Raw genomic sequence first — 21,496 nt, 5'->3', positions numbered from 1 at the left:
ATGGTTGTGGTCTGTACAGAGTGCAGCTCAACTCTGAGCTGAAGATTCAGTAAAGAACAGAAATGAGAACAGACGTGCAAGATTACAATCTTTATTACAGTGTAACAGTAACAGTGTACATTTGATGTAGTCAGATTTTGAAGTGTCATTCATTCATTCAAACCTTTATTTAACCAGGTGGTTCCCATTGAGATCATCGATCTCTTTTTCAAGGGAGACCTGCCCAACATGGCAGCAAGTATGTTACAACATGAAAATAAAACAACAGAAAACAATAAAGGACATCAGATTTACAGGTCGACATTTACATACCTAGCGACATTGACAAGTACCAACAGTATCAAGTATCATTGCACATATCCTTGCTTTAAAAAACATGCAGTGGAACCAATTTGCTCATAATTAAAGTTTATAACATGAAGATGTGTTCATAACATATTTGTTAAGCCAAAACAAAGAAAGTTTTCTTTTTGGAATGATTTCTAATCGAGGAATGTATTAATGAGTGCAATTTAAATAAAAATAAATAAAATACAAGCTAAATGATCTTCATTTTTAAGATGAAATAAAGGAATTTCCAGAAATGTCTTTTAACTGAAAGTGTCCTCAGCCTCCTCTCAGGCGCAGGTTCAGGGAGATGGTGCTATGCGTTCGGACGTTGTAGTCGGAGAGTTTCCCCTCGTTCATCACTCTGCCCTCGTGAACGAGACTCTGCTGGCTCACCGGGACCCGCTCTCTCTCCTCCACCCTGCTCTTGAAGTGGCTCACCGTCTCATCCGGTTTGATGTCATACGTGATGCTCACCCCCCTTCTCGTTTTTGAGGAACACCTGGATTATGGCCGGTGTGGTCACCAGCAGGTTCACCCTGGCCCCGGAGCGCAGGCCGTAGGACTCGAGGGTCGCAGAGTCGTTGTTTGAGAGTTGTGTTGCAAGCCGTTCTCAAAGACCAGCTTCCTGGGACTCACATGCAATCCTTAGTTTCTGCTGGATGAGTATTTTCAGAGAGCCCACTGTGTCATGCGGGTGCACCCTCAGGGTGTGGGAGCTCCCATTCATCAGACTGATGGTTTAGATCCATGATGAAAGTGGGCCTGAAAGAGAGGTAAATACATTGAGAGGTGAAGAAATACTAAGAGTGTGTACTTAATTAAAAGTGAAGTACCAGAGTGCAGGAATACTCTTTTACAAGTAAAAGTTGTGCATTAAAAATGTTACTCAAGTAAAAGTACAAAAGTATTAGCATAAAAATATACTTAAAGTACCAAAGGTAAAAGTACTCATTATGCAGATTGGCCTATTTCAGAATAATATAAATGACATGTTTTTATGTTATTGATACATTAAAGTGTTATCAAAGCTGGTAAAGGTACAGCCTATTAAATAGAAGAGAATACTGTGGGGTAACCATTTCACACCATTAATGCAAATCTGCAAGGTAACTAAATGTAATAAATAAATGCAGTGTAATAAAAGTACACTATTTACCTTTGAACTTTATTAGTACAAAGTAACAAAACATCCCCAACAAGTCCCTCATTAAAAAAAAAGTACAGTGAATATATTCTATACTTTATATCACTGAATACATTAATACAAATAAGTTCACTTGAAAAAACCTTTTCCCCCCCCAGAGAATAAAGTGTCTCGGTAGATTTCATGACAGTGCTGATAAAGAAAACTTCATACCTTGAGATAAGTTTAGAAAAATCCTCCAGAAATCGTCGCTCTTCTTTAAACTGACAGGAATCGATGCTCGGAGCAGCTGACGCAGGCTTCTTCTCTCCTCTGTTTATATACAGTCTGCCCAGCTGATCGAGCCCGCCCCCTGGTTTAAGATTCGTTTTCCCTTCCATGCCTTCATCATTTTCGGTTTCCTAAATCTCCAAAAATGACCTGCAGTGTTTGGACATTGTACAAGGGTGTAGTCCCGGACTTTCCCCTTGACGTGAAGTTTTTTTCTGTAATTGAATAAACTGACGACTCATGATAAACTCAAAGTGACTCTTTAGTATTGTTACGTTTAAAACCAGGGGTGTCCAAACTACGGCCCGCGGACCATTTTGAATCGGCCCTCAGCAAATAAAATAAAAAGTATAAATGGAACATGGACAAGTGGTCTTATTAACACAGTAGTATTCATGTGTTAATAAGACCACTTTTCAAATAAATTCAGTCAATTAAAGTTGGAAACATTTTTCTAGCATATCTTATTTGATAAGAAAAAAGCCCTATAACTTATTTACATAACAAGCTTGAAATACACCCTTCCTATTTCTCCTTATTAGGCCAATCTGAGGCTTCTGTTTGAAGGGATGAGCTGCTAACACTCACAAGCATAATTTACCTACATTTGATTGATTTAGCTAACTTATAAATGAACTAATGAGGCAATATACCTCTAGTGAGGGGCCCAGCCCTTCGTATATTTTTCTGTATGTGGCCTTTGGTGAAAAAAGTTTGGAGACCCCTGGTTTAAACCATAACAATAACAGTACTGAACTAAGACTAGACTGTACAGTTAAACCAAAAGTGAACGCGATAACTGTAGGAGTTTGTCTAAGATAAATTGCATGAAATTAAAGCAGATTATTTTGTGTAATTATTGCATCAGAGATGTATTTTTGGAAACTGGTTGATAACATTTCTTTCTGTATGGTGTATTTGTTTTAATAATTGGAAATAATAGTTTCTTCTCTTTTGCTACACATTCATGGGTTTCCTTCTCCCTTACGCTTTAACATTGTTCTGTTATCTCTTTGGTTTTTCTAACTTTATACTTTACTAATGCAGGAGGACTGTTTAGCATTGAGGGAATGCTCTGTTCAGGTCTTTACCTGGCCCTCCTCCTGTGATAATTAGTTTGTATCTTAAATAATAATACAGACTAAAACGTTGTTTTACACCACTTAAATGAAGGCCTCACAACCTCCCAAAACTCAGGTGATCAGAGCCTTAAGGCACATGATGATTCACAGATTAGATTCATGTGTTGACATGTCTGTCTAGTTTTTAAAAGGAAAGGGAAAATCCTTTCATCAGATAAAATGTAAATCACACGTCAGAGTCTATTATTAGCCACACACAGTAAACCTAAAACAAACAAAACAAAAATATAGAAAATATTTTTTTATTACCAAAGTTAAACAACACGTGAATAAAAGCAGGACATCTGACAATCACTGTCACAATGTAAGTCACAAGCCCTGTACAACATTCCTTATCAATGTCCTCCTAACACAGGTTGTCCAAACACTGCTGACTCACCATGTTGCTGACATGAAACCAAAACTAAGAAGAGAAGTAACCAAACTGCAGCAGGTGTAAATGAACCGAACATAACAATAACACAATCTTAATGCAGGACCTTAAGGTTTTATTTAACTTCCAAAATGTACTATTTGTAATGAATATCACAACTGAGTGTTACGGTGAGTGAAACAAGCAGGACCCAAATGCAGATAACACTGATATCACCTTTATTTCTAGGATAATAATATAACTCGGACAAACAGAACACTCCCCGGTGAACTCAGTCACCAACAAAAGGCGAACCAACACTGAACACAAGAAGAGACAAGACTAAATACAGGGAGGGGTAATCACGAGACGAGAAACAGCCGGGCAGGGGAGGAGAAACAGAAGGGCAACAGGTGAACACAATCAGACAATTAGACACCAGGGAAACTAACGAAGGAGGAAAAACACGAGAGAGGGACCAGACAATACACAAGGAGGAAAACATGACAGGGAGAACCGAACAGCAAAATAAACCCAAACTAGACATACAAACTAAAAACGTGACATAGCACAATAATCGTGACACTGAGTGTTTCAGTATGGTGGCCCTTTCCTCTCTCGTTGGTAGAGGAATATTTCCTGTGGTGAAATAAATAAATGTCAGTTAAGGATATTTACAGTTACAATCAAACAGGATGAAAACGATACATCATCCTTTAGTTTAAATTATTATACAGAGCATAGAGAGAATAACTAACGGATTGATTACAAAACGCTCAGGGTATGATGCCTACAGTATTAACAGTATGAACAGTGTGAAATGAATAACATACAGGATAACAAAATAGAGACAGTTGGCAACATAAAAACTGTAGATAAAAGCATAGGTATAGACGTTAAGATGTGAACACACAGGGAGATTTATACACTGAGGGCGAGAGCAGAACAATATAGAAAAAAGTTGAATGCGTTTAATTTGACTTTCATTGCAATTGTGATATATCCCACTATGTTGGAGGGAATGGTGATTATTTCATCATTAATCTTATTTTCATTGAATAATATATGAAATTGATCATGCTGATTGTTTTTGCGAGGATCTGTACCTAACTAAGATTTCTTAAAGGTCCCCTATTATATGGTTTTTATCCATATATATAGGGCTCAGATATATACAAACATGTCTTGAAGTGTTTGGCTCCAAACAGATAATTGCAGCATCCCATAATCCCCTCTGTTTCAGCCCTGTTTCAAAAGTGCTGATTCTCTGTCTGTTACTTTAGATGAAAATAAGGAGCCACTCCCCACGCCCCTCTGAGAGAGATTTGGTTAAAAAGAACACAATGGTGCTCTAGGAGGAGATGCAGGTGATAAGGTAGGGGGGGGGGGGGGGGGGGGTTACCTGGTTGGTTATTTGCTAATGGTTACACAAGCCAAAATAACTCGGTGACATCATGAAGTGGCCAAAATCTGATCAGCTTATTTTCAGAGAGGATTTTATATAAATGGACAGAAAGTGAGAGAATCTTTTTTCCTGAAACTTTTAGAATCTCTTTATAGAGGGACACATGTTGATGTAGAAGAGACATGAAAAAGTGGATTTTGCATAATAGGTGACCTTCCAAACCAATTATTCAATCCGCTCTAATGCATAAAATACATGTATTCAGTTTTTTTCTCACCTGGTGGTGCCACAAAATATTCTTCAACAGTGTGTTTGGAGAGCTGAAGCAGTTCTTCAGCACAGTCCCCTTCCGTCACTGCATCCTCCCTAAGGTTTAATGACCTGAATGGATGAAAGAATATTTATGCAATAGGCTCAGTTTAAAACTGTGCTGCAGTTGGGGCTCATTTGATATAGCTGGGATGAGGAGGCCAATATACAAATACACTTGTTTTCATAACTGGTTGAACCTTACCTGTCCTCCAGAACTGAATCCATTGGTTCCACCCCTGAAGTGTCAACAGCATGAAGCTGATCTGCAAATCTGATGGCTTCCTCCAAACAGGCCAGTCCCTGTTTGGAGCGGAAATCCACCAGCGCCAGTCGCTCCAGTTGGTCCACCAGGTCGGCAGGGATATGCACAGGCTGTCAATTAAAAGTGTGTTGCGTAAGAAATGTATGCATGACACATTCTTTCCCCAACATTTTAAGAATGTCTTTAACTGTTAGTAACCATTGAATAAAGTAATTGCCTCCATGAATCATTTCTAATCAGCACACACTGCCATGACTCATGCCCAATAACTCCACCTCTGGTAATCTCTGAAGTTTTGTAATGCTGAAAATATTGTGAGATGTTGTCCCTCAAAACTAAAGCCACACCTAAATATTATTTTCATAATCAATTAATCCACTGATTATCTTGTAGATTTATTATGTTCTCTGTAAAATGTCAGAGCTCAGCTTTAGGACATCTTCCGTCTCAGATTTTGGAGGCATGAAAAAAGATCAAGAGTGGAGCCCCGGTCGGTGAGATCGACCCGGCTGCAGCTGCTCGATATGCAACCTTTGGGTGTGATCTTATATGGAAACAAAATTGAGGGTTGATGTGCTAAATAACAGGAAAATACATGTAAGGGTTTGTGATTGTGAGCTAAAATGCATCACCAATTGTGGGGAAATTACCTGTCCTCTATGTTCCTGTGTATTTCAGGTTTTTTTATCACAGGTCCAGTGAGCCATATCTTCTACCAGCTGAGGGAGGTGTGGATGCCCGCAACAGACCCGCTCTGCATAGTGTAGTGGCAATTTCTTATGTTACCTTATATATGGTAAAACCAAATGCTTCTACACACTACTGTACCATTTTTTGATATGTGCTGTTTTCTCTGCATGCCCTTATGAGGGTTATTATTCTCAAGCGCTTCAAGGCCACAGAGCTGATTTGGGCAGACTATGTTGAAACTACTCCTCTTCACACAAAGTTTTGAACTTCCATAGAATGTTTCTGTTACACTCAAACAGCTCAAGGACACATGTGTCTAATAGCAATATGAGACATCTGTGTGAAAGCAGATTGCTGAGGCGTTCCGCCTAGCTACACAAAACTCTGTCTGCCCGCCCTATAAGCTTTGCCATTCTGTGACTATTGTGCACACTCCTGCTGTTACGGTGTGCAGGAAGCAGGACCCAAATGCAGATTAGAGTAAAAATAATTCCTTTATTTCAAGGCTAGATATACACAAAGACAGAACAGAACACTCACCGATGAACTGGTCATTACACAAGACAACCCGACAAAGAGAGACAGAAAACCCAGAACTTAAATACACCCAGGACTAATCAAACAAACACGAGACAGGTGAGGAGGGAGGATAAAACACAGAGGCACCAGGTGAATACAATCGGGTAATCAGGGAGGGAAACAGACAAAAAGCAACAGGCAGGAAACGGGGGTGAACACTTTACAAAATAACACAGGAAACCAAAGATAGAAAAAGACAAGACAAAACAACAACACAGACAGATCCTAACAGTACCCCCCCCTCAAGGGACGGATCCCAGACGTCCCAAAAAACAAACAAAATCCAAAACCTCAAGCAGGGTGGATGGAGGGGGTCTGGAGGAGGGACGCATCACTAAGCCACCAGGGTGGGTGGAGGGGGTCAGGAGGACGGGACTGAACTGACCGCCCAGGGGCACGGCAGAGGACCAGGAAGGGGTCTCGGGCGGACGGCCCGGGGGCAAGGCAGAGGACCAGGAAGGGGTCTCGGGCGGACGGCCCGGGGGCAGGCAGAGTCCAAAAAGGGGAATTCGGGCGGACGGCCCGGGGGGCAAGGCAGAAGACCAGGAAGGGGTCTCGGGCGGACGGCCCGGGGGCAAGACAGAGTCCAAGGTGGGGACCATGGAGGGGCGAAGGCAGCGGTAGGAAGAGTCAGGGGGGCCGGGCCCGAGGGCGAAGGCAACGGCAGGAAGAGTCAGTGGACCGGGCTCGAGGGCGAAGACTGCGGCTCTCAGGGGGGCCGGGCTCGAGGGTGAAGACCCGCGGCTCTCAGGGGGCCGGGCTTGAGAGGGCGAAGACCGTATCTCTCAGGGGGGGGCCGGGCTCGAGGGCAGAAGACCGGACAGCTCCGGAGGCCGGGCAGGAGCCGGTGTCCGACCGGACAGGATCCGGAGCTGGTGGGACAGGGTGTCAGCAAGATTCCCCACGGAAGAGGACCAGGAGTTGGCAGGACCCTCGGCAGGAGGGCAGTCGGCGGGACCCCCAACGGACAGGACAAGGAGCTGGCAGGAAAACCCCCGCAGGGAAGTAGACGGCGGGGGACCCTCCAAGGGGACAGACAAGGGTTGGCAGGACCCCCGGCAGGAGAGTAGTCGGCGGGGCCTCCAACGCACAGGACAAAAGGGTTGGCAGGACCCCCGGCAGGAGAGTAGTCGTCAGGGACCTCCAACGAGACAGGACACGGGGTTGGCAGGACCCCCGATAGAAGAGTAGTCAGCCGGGCCTCCAACGGCACAGGACACAGGGTTGGCAGGACCCCCGGCAGGAGAGTAGTCGGCGGGGCCTCCAACGGCACAGGACATAGGATTGGCAGGACCCCCGGCAGGAGAGTAGACGGCGGGACCTCCAACGAGACAGGACAAAGGGTTGGCAGGACCCCCGGCAGGAGAGTAGTCGGCGGGCCTCCAAACGGGACAGGACACAGGGTTGGCAGGACCCCCGGCAGGAGAGTAGTCGGCGGGGCCTCCAACGGCACAGGACATAGGATTGGCAGGACCCCCGCAGGAGAGTAGACGGCGGGGCCTCCAACGGGACAGGACATGGAGTTGGCAGGACCCCCCAGCGGACCTCCAACGGACCAGGACATTGGGTAGGGACTTGAGACGTGACTCGAGAGGGGACTCGAGAGGGGAACCAAGGGGGAACTCGAGAGGGGACTCCAGAGGGGAACTAGAGAGGGGACTCCAGAGGGGAACTAGAGAGGGGACTCCAGAGGGGACTAGAGGAGAGACTAGAGGAGAGACTAGAGAAGGGAACTCGAGAGGGGACTCGAGAGGGGACTTGAGGAGGGACTAGAGAGGGGACTTGAAGAGGGACTAGAGGAGGAACTAGAGGAGGGACTAGAGGAGGAACTAGAGGAGGGACTAGAGGAGGGAACTAGAGGAGGGACTAGAGGAGGGAACTGGAGAGGGGACTGGAGGGAACTGGAGAAGTGACTAGAGGAGGGACTAGAGATGGGAGTAGGGAATTGACTAGAGGAGGGACTTGAGTAGGGACTAGAGATGGGACTAGAGAAGGGACTATAGGAGGGACTCGGGAAGGGACCAGAGAGGGGACTAGAGAACTGACTAGAGGAGGGACTTGAGAAGGGACTAGAGATGGTACTCGAGAGGTGACTCGAGAGGGGACTTGAGAGGTGACTTGAGAGGGGACTCGAGAAGAGACTCGAGAGGTGACTGGAGAGAGGGCTTGAGAGGTATCTCGAAAGGGGACTCGAAGTGGGACTAGAGGTGGGACTAGAGAAGGGACTCGGGAAGGGACTAGAGAGGTGACTAAAGGGGGGACTTGAGAAGGGACTAGGGAAGTGACTAGAGGAGGTACTTGAGAAAGGACTTGAGAAAGGAATTGAGTAGGGACTAGAGAAGGGACTAGAGAAGGGACTAGGAAAGGACTAGAGAAGAGAGAAGAGACTAGAGAAGGGGCTCGGGAAGGGACCAGAGGAGGGACTTGAGAAGTGACTAGAGAAGTGACTAGAGGTGTGACTGGAGAAGGGACTAGGAAAGTGACCTGAGGAGGGACTAGGGAAGGGACTAGAGAAGGGACTATGGCAGCTGGGGCCGGGACTGGGTCTGGAACCATGGCTGCTGGGGCCGGGACCATGGCTGCTGGGGCCGGGACTGGGGCCGGGACCATGGCTGCTGGGGCCTGTACTAGGTCTGGAACTATGGCCGGAAACATGGCTGCTGGGGCCTGTACTGGGGCTGTAACCATGGCTGTTGGGGCCTGTACTAGGTCTGGAACTATGGCTGTAACCATGGCTGCTGGGGGCTGAACTGGTTCTGGAACCCTGGCCCTTTGGGCTCGTGCTGCCAACCTGGCCTTGCGACTCCTTCCTTTAGGAGCCGTTTGGAGGCTCCGTGGGACCTCCAAAGAGACGAGTACCAGCGAATGGCTCCTGGACTGTAGCAAACACTGGGTGAGAAGCAGGGGCTGACGCCAGATGGACCACACCGATGCGTGTGGTATCAAAAACGGGAGTTGGGAGGCCTGGGGCTGTCAGGCAGGGGATAACACACCGAAGTCCGTGAGAAAATCCAAAATCCTGCCCGATAAGAATTTAACCAAGCCTGGCTTCTCCATAGTAATCCGGCGTGCCTCTGCCAGAACAGCCTCTCGCTGCTGAACCCTGGACGCTCCCAACCATCGATACGAGCAGTCATCCAAAGCAAAGGAAAACTCCAATAGCTCCTGCTCAAAAGGATCTGCTGGGCCCATATTTTGGTCGGGTTGTAATGTTACGGTGTGCAGGAAGCAGGACCCAAATGCAGATTAGAGTAAAAATAATTCCTTTATTTCAAGGGCTAGATATACAACAAAGACAGAACAGAACACTCACCGATGAACTGGTCTCATTACACAAGACAACCCGACAAAGAGAGACAGAAAAACCCGAAACTTAAATACACCCAGGACTAATCAAACAAACACGAGACAGGTGAGGAGGGAGGAGAAAACACAGAGGCAACCAGGTGAACACAATCGGGTAATCAGGAGGAAAACAGACCAAAAAGCAAACAGGCAGGAAACGGGGGTGGAACACTTTACAAAATAACACAGTGAAACCAAAGATAGAAAAGACAAGACAAAACAACAACACAGACAAGATCCTAACACCTGCAGACTACTCTGTATTCTGTGAGACATGTACCTTTCAAGCGCTTCAAATAAAGAACCAACGAAAGACAACTCTGATTTGCTGAAAGACCCATTTATCGTCATTACTAGTACATCTCCATGGCAGATTATTGATAGATAAAGAAGTTTTCCACAACAATAGTCAAACGTCTGCTACTGGATCGGCTTGTTTTTGCCCCTGGCTTTCTGCTGATGTTATACTTTGTTATGAACATCCTGGAGGTAGGTCATCTCAGAAACTGTCCCCCTTACCATCAGATTAAAGGAGCTCGGTAGTGATTTGAGATGATCCGGCATTAAGTTGTGGGAATACACAATTGCAGCAGCAGAGGGAGCAATTGGTTTTAGTATGGTTGAAGGAGAAACATTTCAGGATACACTTCCTGTCATGCAACATGAAAGCATATTTTCAATAACCCAGTTAGTCACAACAGTTTTTTTGTTCAAATTTGTTTGCATTATACAGGTTTAATAGAACTTCCTGTTAAAGGTCTTTACAGTTTTAAAAATCAGAGATTTAAGAAGCCCCCGAAATGACCTTCCTAGATCCGGATCAAACCCGTCTTTTATTGAAAACCTGCAGAACTGATGTAAACCCACCTGTTCTTCTCCTGCTAAATTTCATAAAACATGGCCAAAACAATCATTATCTCAGACAAAATTATATTTATTAGTGAACAGATTTGTGAATACTTGATTCTGATTGTCAACTGCATTCTTCGGTCTGTCTATAGAGCAGACCTCTGCTATGCAAAAAAGATCATTGCTGCTCGCAGTTCTTTTTCCCATTACTAATCTGATGTGTTCAAATGGCAAACTGCCCCTTTAACATGATTAAAACACTCATGCAATGCTTCAACCTACATTTTGACCACAGTATTTGGTCCAGTGTCTTCATGTTTATTGTATAGTAAACACATGCTTTATCGTTTTCATAGACAAATGAAAAATAAATGAAACCAAATTACCGTCCCATCTTTTTCCCAGGCAAAAGGATGGAGAGACTTTGAAAGGCAAGATGAGAGGAAGTTACTGGACTGCCTTGAAAATGAACTGGAAAGTGTGGATTCCCTTTCAGTTCGTCAATATCAACTTTGTGCCTGTCCGAGGTATGCCCTTCATTCATTGGCATCCTGTCATCAACAAAAGATTAATCTCTTGTAATGGTTTCCCCCTTCCCTTCCCTTCCTGTGTCTGTTTTTGCTTTCAGTTCCGAGTGCTGTTTGCCAACATGGTCGCCTTATTTTGGTACGGCCTACCTTGCATCTGTGAGGAAATGAAGCTTCCCGACCCTAACCTCACTGAACCGGAAGCTGTGGCTTTAAACATCGGGCTGTTGCCTCTACTACCTTTTGACCTGTTTCTAAGATGGACACTAATTCTCACATACAGTTATTTGGATACACCTAAGAAACCTGTATAATGAGTTTAAGCCTTTATAACATGCTTTGGTATGTTAGTACATTTGTAATGACAACATAATACATGTAAGTGTTTTTTTTACAGAGCACTGCTTACAGAATATGATACTGTAGTGAACATTGATTATGATTTTGATCATAATGTCAATTTTAATCCAATGCTAAAGTGTGTCTTTCTGGTTACTTCTGGTTGTGGTATGTACAGAGTGCAGCTCAACCCTGAGCTGAAGATTCAGTAAGGAACAGGAAATGAGAACAGACATGCAAGATTAAAATCTTTATTATTTTTTAACAGTGTACATTTGATGTAGTCAGAATGTGAAGTGTCATAATAAAGTTATAACATGAAGATGTGTTTATAACATATTTGTAAAGCCAAAACAAAGAAAGTTTTATTTTTGGAATGATTTCTAATCGAGGAATGTATTAATGAGTGCAATTTAAATAAAATACAAGCTAAATGATCTTCATTTTTAGATAAAATAAAGGAATGTCCAGAAATGTCTTTTAACTGAAAGTGTCCTCAGCCTCCTCTCAGCCGCAGGTTCAGGAAGATGGTGCTATTTGCTCGGACGTTGTAGTCGGAGAGTTTCCCCTCGTTCATTTCTCTGCTCTCGTGGAGGAGCCTCTGCTGGCTCACCGGGACCCGCTCTCTCTCCTCCACCCTGCTCCTGAAGTGGCTCCACCGTCTCATCCGGTTTGATGTCATACGTGCTGCTCACCCCCTTCTCGTTTTTGAGGAACACCTGGATTATGGCCGGTGTGGTCACCAGCAGGTTCACCTTGGCCCCGGAGTGCAGACCGTAGGACTCGAGGGTCGCAGAGTCGTTGTTGAGAGTTGTGCTGCAAGCCGTTCTCAAAGACCAGCTTCTGGGACTCACATGAAATCCCTAGTTTCTGCTGGATGAGTATTTTCAGAGAGTCCACTGTGTCATGCGGGTGCACCCTCAGGATGTGGGAGCTCCCATTCATCAGACTGATGGTTAGATCCATGGTGAAAGTGGCCTGAAAGAAAGGTAAATACATTGAGAGGTGGAAGAAATACTAAGAGTGTGTACTTAATTAAAAGTAGAAGTACCAGAGTGTAGGAATACTCTTTTACAAGTAAAAGTTGTGCATTCAAAATGTTACTCAAGTAAAAGTACAAAAGTATTAGCATACAAATATACTTAAAGTACTAAAGGTAAAAGTACATATTATGCAGATTGGCCTATTTCAGAATAATATAAGTTACATGTTTTCATTATTATTTTATTGATACATTAAAGTGTTATCAAAGCTGGTAAAGGTACAGCCTATTAAATAAATGTGAATACTGTGGGGTAACCATTTCACACCATTAATGCAAATCTGCAAGGTAACTAAATGTAATAAATAAATGCAGTGGAGTAAAAGTACACTATTTACCTTGGAACTTTATAAGTAGGCTACAAAGTAGCAAAACATTTAAATAAATAACTACAAGTCCCTCATTAAAAAAGTACAGTGAATATATTCTATACTTTACATCACTGAATACATTAATACAAATAAGTCCACTAGAAAAACCCTTTTTTCCCCCAGAGAATAAAGTGTTGCGGTACATTTCATGAGTGCTGATAAAGAAAACTTCATACCTTGAGATAAGTTTAGAAAAATCCTCCAGAAATCGTCGCTCTTCTTTAAACTGACAGGAATCGTTTCTCCGGAGCAGCTGACGCAGGCTTCTTCTCTCCTCTGTTTATATACAGTCTGCCCAGCTGATCGAGCCCCGCCCCCTGGTTTAAGATTCGTTTTCCCTTCCATGCCTTCATCATTTTCGGTTTCTAATCTCCAAAAAATGACCGGCAGTGTTTTGGACATTGTAAAGTGCACAAGGGCGTAGTCCCGGACTTTCCCCTTGACGTAAAGTTTTTTTCTTTAATTGGAATAAACTGACGACTCATGATAAACTCAAAGTGACTCTTTAGTATTGTTATTTCATAGGTTTAAAACCAGGGGTGTCCAAACTACGGCCCGCGGGACCATTTTGAATCGGCCCTAAGCAAATTAAAAAAGTATGATGGAACATGGACAAGTGGTCTTATTAACACAGTACTATGCATGTGTTAATAAGACCACTTTTCAAATAAATTAAGTCAATTCAAGTTGGAAACATTTTCTAACATATCTTTTTTGATAAGAAAAAAGCCCTATGACTTATTTACATAACAAGCTTGAAAAATACCCTTATCTCTCCTTATTATAATCAATCTGAGCTTCTGTTTGAAGGGATGAGCTGCTAACACTCACAAGCATCATTGACCTACATTTGATTGATTTAGCTAACTTATAACTGAATTTATGAGGCAATATACCTCTAGTGAGGGGCCCAGCCCTTCGTATATTTTTCTGTATTTGGACCTCGGTGAAAAAGTTTGGACACCCCTGGTTTAAAGTTAACCATAACAATAACAGTACTGAACTAAGACTAGACTGTACAGTTAACCCAAAAAGTGAACGCGATAACTGTAGGAAGTTTGTCTAAGATAAATGGCATGCAATTAAAGCAGATTATTTTGTGTAATTATTGCATCAGATGAGTTTTGCTGGTATTTTTGGAAACTGTTGATAACATTTCTTTCTGTATGGTGTATTTGTTTTAACAATTGGAAATAATAAATAGTCTCTTCTCTTTTACTACACTTTTACACTCCCTTACGCTTTGACATTGTTCTGTTATATCTTTGGTTTTCTAACTTTATACTTTATTAATGCAGGACGACTGTTCAGCATAGAGGGAACGCTCTGTTCATTCAGGTCTTGGCCCTCCTCCTGTGATAATTAGTTTATATCTTAAATAATAATACAGACTAAAACGTTTTTTTACACCATAAATTAAGGCCTCACAACCCCCCTGTAAAGCTCAGGTGACCCCCACCTGGGATCAAGGTTCAAGGCTTAAATTTGTCATACGTACATAGCTACAGTGTAGTTATGTCGATGGAAATCTTAGGTCACAGGCTCCTCCAAACAGTGCAACACAATACAACTGGAAAAACAGAAAAAGTAGTAGCAAGTAATACAAAAACAAAAAATAGGGAAATAGTGCAATAAGAGTCTATATACAACAAGTGATTGGATCAGAGCCTTAGGCACATGATGATTCACAGATTAGATCATGCACTGACAGGTCTAGTTTTTAAAAGGAAAGGGAAAATCCTTTCATCAGATAAATGTAAATAACACGTCAGAGTCTATTATTAGCCACACACAGTAAACCTAAAACAAACAAAACAAAAAGATAGAAAAATATTTTTTTATTACCAAAGTTAAAACAACACTTTGAATAAAAGCAGGACCATCTGAAATCACTGTCACAATGTAAATCACCAGCCCTGTACAACATTCCTTATCAATGTCCCTCCTAACACAGGTTGTCCAAACACTGCTGACTCACCATGTTGCTGACATGAAACCGAAACTAAGAAGAGAAGTAACCAAACTGCAGCAGGTGTAAATGAAACCGAACAATAACAATAACACAATCTTAATGCAGGACCTTAAGGTTTTTATTTAACTTCAAAATGTACTATTTTGTAATGAATATCATAACTCTGAGTGTTTCAGTATGGTGGCCCTTTCCTCCCTCGTTGGTAGAGGAATATTTCCTGTGGTGAAATAAATAAATGTCAGTTATTTACAGTTACAATGAAACAGGATGAAAAACGATACATCATCCTTTAGTTTAAATTAATGTACAGAGCATAGAGAGAACTAAACGGATTGATTACAAACGCTCAGGGTATGATGCCTACAGTATTAACAGTATGAACAGTGTGAAATGAATACACAAAGATATACCAGATAAAAGAGGGACAGTTGTCAACATACAAACTGTAGATAAAAGCACAGGTATAGACGTTAAGATGTGAACACACAGGGAGATTTATACACTGAGGGCGAGCAGAGCAGAACAATATAGAAGAAAATGTCATCACGTGTAATTTGACTTTCATTGCAATTGTGACATATCTCACTATGTTGGAGGGAATGGGGATTATTGCATCATTAATCTTATTTTCATTGAATAATATATGAAATTGATCATGCGGATTTCTTCTGTGAGGATCTGTACCTAACTAAGATTTCTAAGTCTTTAGAATCTGGTTTGTGAATCACAACACTGCTTAATAGAAAATGGTATCTTTACACACATTTAACCTCATCAAATATTGTGCGATTTGGATATTGCACTAGTCCATATTAATATTTGGAAAAAACTCTGAATTGCTATTCAACCATAGAGAAGCCAGTAGTAGTACAAATGTATGGGAAGAGGCATATAGTGCAAGCAAGTGTAGAGAGGCAGAAGTACATCAGCAACCAATGAGGCCTTGTTCAATTTCATTCCCATATACTCTTAATTATTTAAAACCAATGATACAATCCACTCTAATGTTTAAAAATACATGTATTCAGGTTTATTTCTCACCTGGTGGTGCCACAAAATATTCTTCAATGGTGTATTTGGAGAGCTCTTAAGCAGTTCTTCAGCACAGTCCCCTTCCGTCACTGCATCCTCCCTAAGGTTTAATGACCTGAATGGATGAAACAATATTTATGCAATAGGCTCAGTTTAAAACTGTGCTGCAGTTGGGGCTCATTTGATATAGCTGGGATGAGGAGGCCAACATACAAATACACTGTTTTCATAACTGGTTGAACCTTACCTGTCCTCCAGAACTGAATCCATTGGTTCCACCCCTGAAGTGTCAACAGCATGAAGCTGATCTGCAAATCTGATGGCTTCCTCCAAACAGGCCAGTCCCTGTTTGGAGCGGAAATCCACCAGCGCCAGTCGCTCCAGTTGGTCCACCAGGTCGGCAGGGATATGTACAGGCTGTCAATTAAAAGTGTGTTGCGTAAGAAATGTATGCATGACACATTCTTTCCACAATCTTTTAAGAATGTCTTTAACGGTTAGTAACCATTGAATAAAGTAATTGCCTCCATTAATAATTTCTAATCAGCACACACTGCCATTACTCATGCCCCCAATAACTCTACCTTTGGTAATCTCTGAAGTTTTGTAATTTTGACAATATTGTGAGATTTTGTCCCTCAAAACTAAAGCCCCACCTAAATATTATTTTCATAATCAATTAATCTACTTATTATCTTGTGGATTTATTCCTTTCTCTGTAAAATGCTCAGATAATAAGAAAATATGTCTATCCCAGTTTTTTAAAGCCTAAATTGGGTGTCTTTAAATGTCTGGTTTTGTCAGTCCCAAAACAAAAGATGTGCAGTTTAATATTAACATATTTTATAATTTAATATCAAACAGATAAAAGTAGGGAATCTACATAATTCAGAGGCTTAAAAACAGCATTTTGTATCCGTTTGTCTGCTACAGAAAATACTTTAAAGTAGTAGATTATTATTTTTTGTCAATTTACTCATTATTGAAGCTCTACTCAAAATAACCCACCTCCCTACAAAAAATTCTTTATCAAAAGATAACTGTGGAGATATCAACTGTTGAAATCCATTTGATATTTCAAACCTTTATCTAGGCCTCATGATAATAACAGATACACCTTTTTATACCCTTGTTGTCTGCAACAAGAACTGGGGGTTTAGTCCCTCATCGAATATATTTGAGAATAACAATTGTTTAAGACAAGGCTTTTAACTAAATACTTACAATATATACATGCATTTCAGAGCATTAGTTCACACAGCATGTCTTTATGCTAATAATGATCTTGTTCAACTCTAGACATGAGGACCCTACCGGGGGAAGTTGCGTCCTTTGGTACTGGTTCCATGTTGCAGCCTCTGGTACCTAGAAGAGACACCCAAGTTACAGTTTCAAGTCTTTTATTGTCATGTGTGCATAGCTACAGGTGTAGTTATGACAATTTTGAAAATCTTTAGGTCACAGGCTCCTCCAACAGTGCAACACACTATAAACAGATAAAATATTACAATAAAACAGATAAAATAGTACTTTTAAAGCTGCAAAGTCTTTGTTTTGCATTTGGGTGCTGATTGCATAGGACTTCACGTTAAATCAAAAATCATTGACATTTTATTTTACCTTGGAGTTAACGTGCGTCGAGAGCTCAACAGTCGCGTTAATTAAATGTGTCGATGTGGCTCTGCAGGAAGATGTTCCTTCTTCTGTGGAAGATCTCCTCGTTTGTTATTGAGTATCCATCGTTAGCTAACAGGTTACATGATTAAGTGACACGCCACGACAGGAGCGTTTCACAGCGAGATTTACCACCGGACATGTTCCGAATAATAAGGTAGTGAGATATGCCCGAGAAGTAGGTAAAAGTTGTCACATTTTTTTAGTAATAAATAACTAAACAGGAAGGTCAGTACTGAGGTCTAAACTAGCACATGTAGCTAACGACCTGCTGTGGCTAACGTTAGCTCATGGGATGTTGTGGGACTAGAGGAAGCGAGAGGGTACTTCCCACTTCCACTTCCTTCTTTCTTTTGGATTATATAGCCCAAACAAAAAACAGACTGCAATAAAGTCCGATTGTTAAATAATGTTGTTATATTAATTTCACCTTTAACAGTGAACTCGTGTAAAGTACAACACATCAGAAATATACTGATAGATTTATAAACCGACGCTTCATAGCCAGATATGAGTCGTCGTTGTTGATACATCCGTACTATTGTAAAAACGTCATATTAATAATTTACATTACAGTTTATCATTTGAAATGTTAAGTAATAATTAAATGGAGATATAACTCTGATGGACAGGACAACGCTTAGCGACAATATTTGTATATTAACAACATTTATATAGGAGTTTGTCATTCCGTAGGCTTCTGAGAGCCCGGATAGCTCAGTCGGTAGAGCATCAGACTTTTAATCTGAGGGTCTAGGGTTCAAGTCCCTATTCGGGAGCGGAAGATATTTTAATTTCTGATCACAGCACACAGGCATACTTAGAATCATTTCCAGCCCGGTCATTATTTAAGCAGCAGGGTCCCCTCAGCAAGTATTATAATAACTGATAATAGACGATGGGTCTATTGATGCAACTCCACCTCCCCGGTTTCTTATGTTTAAATCGTTTCAAACTGAAACCAAAGTTTTTATTATATTTAAGAAAAAAATATATAACGAGCAATAACAAACTTTACATACTGTATTAACATGTAAGTATATTCATTTCGCTTTGTTTTTCTGTGGTATTAATTGTTTAGGAGAATTGAGGTGAGATAATGTGGGGAATGGTTGTATATTTTGTAATGAATTAGTTATATATGAGTACTGCAAGGGGACTACTTTTGACTTGTTGCTATCATATAAATTACAAAGAAACACATTAAACTAGACCCGGGAGAGTGTATGTTTTCTTATACTGTAGATTTTTGATCTGAGGGTCCAGCCAATGTCTGTTTTGATTGTTTTTAGCCTTAAGCACTTCAGCAAATGTTCCCCTATAGGTTCGATAAAAACACACTGCAAGATGTTTTGGAAAAATAGTTATGATTCCATTTTATTGTTTATTATAAGAACATAATACCATTTAATATATAGGAACCCTTAGTATATCATTTGATTGTTTTTCAATACACATTTAGAACTGGCCACAAAATAAAAATATCAGCTTTAACAACAAAGCAGCATCTGAATGAGAAAACAAATAAATAAATAATGATTTACTTAATCAATGTTACAATAAAGGTTTTCTGACAGCAGTTAGCGTTCACAAACAAACACCTATTTTAAAAGCAGTTCATTTCACCATATTCATGAAACAACACCCGAAGAGCAAAGAGTGATGTTCTAGGCAATGAATGTTGGTATTTGAGACCAATATTAGTATTAATTTCTGAGGTAAAAGCATATATATGTTGTCTTCACAAGACCCAAATCTGCCAAAACATCAACACCGTTTCACGCAACTTACTTTAAATGTTCATCTCTGTCTAATCTGTCTCACACTAAATCATCTGATTAACGTTGCACAGCAAAACTTTTCATTTGGTAACTGTGACTAAATATTTAATCGTCTCATCATATCGTCCCAATTCATGATCATATTCATGCTGAGGCTAAACATTCAAAGAACAGGTGACAGACAACACAAGACAAAAATCAAGGTGAGTAAACGACACAATTTACAAAATAAAAAATGGTTCACTGGATAATAAAAAAATAAGTAGAGGCTAACAAATCAGGCTTGTTGCTTTATATAAATCTCTGCCCAGACATCCATAGGTCACTTCAATATTAGGTTACGCTTTGACATAATATAATCCTCATAATTAAAACACACTTTTCTCTCATTACAGTACAATTCACACTTAACAAATAAAGACAATATTTGGCAGACGAAAACATTACAAATATTAAAAATACTGTTGGAAGCTAACTCACTGACATGGTGCTAAAAGCTAAATGATACATAATGCTGTAACACAACTGGAGTTTAAGTAACATGTTGGACTAAAAGCCAGTCATTTCTTTTGGGTTGTTGATTTAAATAAAATTAAAAGTCTGCTGACATTCTTCATTCATTAAGGGACAGGTATATGGAGGTTACTTACTGATAGGCTTGATTTTGTAGACTTTGACAATTAAAATATCTATCATAATCTGTTATAACAATGCTTTAATCTCACAAATATACTCTGGTGGAATTCAGCTCTGTGTTTTGGTTTGAAAGGTGGAACTTAAACCACAATTATCTCAAAAATTAAGTGCACTCTGATTAAGATTTACACTTTTCTCACAAAAATATTTTTAAATGAAAAAAATGCTTTTTCAAATACATCTGTTTTCACTTGAACATACTGACAAATATGTAGCATCATTTACAGATACAGCTGTTGACAACACAAACAACATTGTGGATACAGTCAAAAAGGCTCATAGCAGCATACTGTGATTGTAAAGGCTTAGTGTGTGTGTGTGTGTGTGTGTGTGTGTGTCTGTGTGTCTGTTTGGTGTGTGTGGGTTGTGTGGTGTGTGTGTGTGTGGGTTGTGTGTGCGTGTGTGTGTGGTGTGTGTGTGTGTGTGTGTTCTCAGATGTGTTTTCTTCTTGTGCTGCTACAGCCGTTCACACTTTACTTGGAAGGAAAAAGAAAGACAGAGAACCCAATCACTTGTTCTCTATCAGAATCTGCACCTTGCACACCAGGTCTCTGGCCATGGTCAAATATCTGCTTCGTGTTGTGGTGCTCAGCCATTTCTGAAAGAAAAAGAAACACGATTCATGTATTTTTGAAAACCAGAAGAAGGATTACTTATGGAAATGCATTTTATTAAATGTCTGGGAACACCAGATGTGTCAACAGCTAGTTTGTAAATCATCCTAGTTTAATTTACATTTTTCTATTTAGCAACCAGTGACATGGCTCAACAGTGAAGCATCAGTTTCCAGTGGATTACAATTAAATGATTATTCTAGTTATTTAGTATTGCTATTTTATTAAGTTTAAGCCTGGTTCCGACCTATACATTGCTGTTTAATTCACTGTTCCTGGTGGTAAAAACAACCAACCTATCAGAGCTCTTTATTTAACAAATCTTAATCAGGACTCAGGTCCAGTTCAGGTTTATAATACTGGGGACTTGTGAGAAGATATTTTAAAGAATGGACAAATCGGTGCAGCAGATGGCGACATGAGTATTCAGCTTTAGGTCCCTATTGTAAGTCAAGCTCTACAATGATGGTTCCTACAATTCCCATGATGCAACTAAAATATATTAGTTGCACAAGTGCAAATGGTAAATAATCATTTTCAAATTCCCTGCTACAAGGTTCCATTGGAGGATTTACTGTACACATTTTGCATTTACAACCTCAATACATCTCTTAGGTTATTAACTAAGCCTTCACAGAGCTGGCTTCATCAAGCCAAGGACCAAATTATAAAACTGTTTTGGTAGTGATTGTTTGTCAACCATGTCCGCTGTAAAGAGCCATATTTTAACGACCATTGAAGAACTTAATGATTTCAGTGAAGTCCATG

General features: G+C 40.8%; 2 protein-coding genes, 1 non-coding gene and 2 pseudogenes across 3 annotated transcripts; 1 reads left to right on the top strand and 4 right to left on the bottom strand.

Annotated features, from left to right (window-relative positions):
* Positions 1–420: 420 nt before the first annotated feature.
* LOC117560984 lies at positions 421–1,069 on the bottom strand (annotated as a pseudogene).
* A 1,868-nt stretch (positions 1,070–2,937) lies between these two features.
* Positions 2,938–5,440, bottom strand: LOC117560983 (glutamyl-tRNA(Gln) amidotransferase subunit C, mitochondrial-like). Its single transcript, XM_034238146.1, has 5 exons — positions 5,435–5,440; positions 5,158–5,327; positions 4,921–5,024; positions 3,825–3,877; positions 2,938–2,952 (listed from the first exon to the last, which is right to left on the bottom strand). Exons 1-5 carry the CDS (start codon positions 5,438–5,440, stop codon positions 2,938–2,940), a joined length of 348 nt encoding a protein of 115 aa, XP_034094037.1.
* Positions 5,441–11,781: 6,341 nt separating this feature from the next.
* LOC117561114 lies at positions 11,782–12,522 on the bottom strand (annotated as a pseudogene).
* Positions 12,523–15,031: 2,509 nt separating this feature from the next.
* LOC117560981 (glutamyl-tRNA(Gln) amidotransferase subunit C, mitochondrial-like) lies at positions 15,032–19,904 on the bottom strand. Its single transcript, XM_034238145.1, is given in 6 exon segments — positions 15,032–15,148; positions 15,973–16,018; positions 16,021–16,078; positions 16,211–16,380; positions 17,278–17,328; positions 19,899–19,904. Coding segments are annotated over 6 exon segments (393 nt in total). The 3' UTR covers positions 15,032–15,086.
* On the top strand, positions 18,344–18,416 carry trnak-uuu. The gene has a single exon. It is a non-coding gene; the product is annotated as a tRNA-Lys (tRNA).
* Positions 19,905–21,496: the final 1,592 nt, after the last annotated feature.

This window comes from Gymnodraco acuticeps, unplaced genomic scaffold (genome assembly GCF_902827175.1).
Source record: "Gymnodraco acuticeps unplaced genomic scaffold, fGymAcu1.1, whole genome shotgun sequence".
In the NCBI taxonomy this organism is placed as follows: Eukaryota; Metazoa; Chordata; class Actinopteri; order Perciformes; family Bathydraconidae; genus Gymnodraco; species Gymnodraco acuticeps.
This window is presented reverse-complemented; position numbering and strand designations above follow the sequence as displayed.

Excerpts from the sequence above, each read along its gene's own strand:
- LOC117560983 (XM_034238146.1), bottom strand. Across the intron at positions 5,025-5,157 it reads GATTCAGTTCTGGAGGACAG|GTCATTAAACCTTAGGGAGG; the intron begins GTAAGGTTCAAC and ends TCATCCATTCAG. Across the intron at positions 3,878-4,920 it reads ATATTTTGTGGCACCACCAG|GAAATATTCCTCTACCAACG; the intron begins GTGAGAAAAAAA and ends ATTTCACCACAG.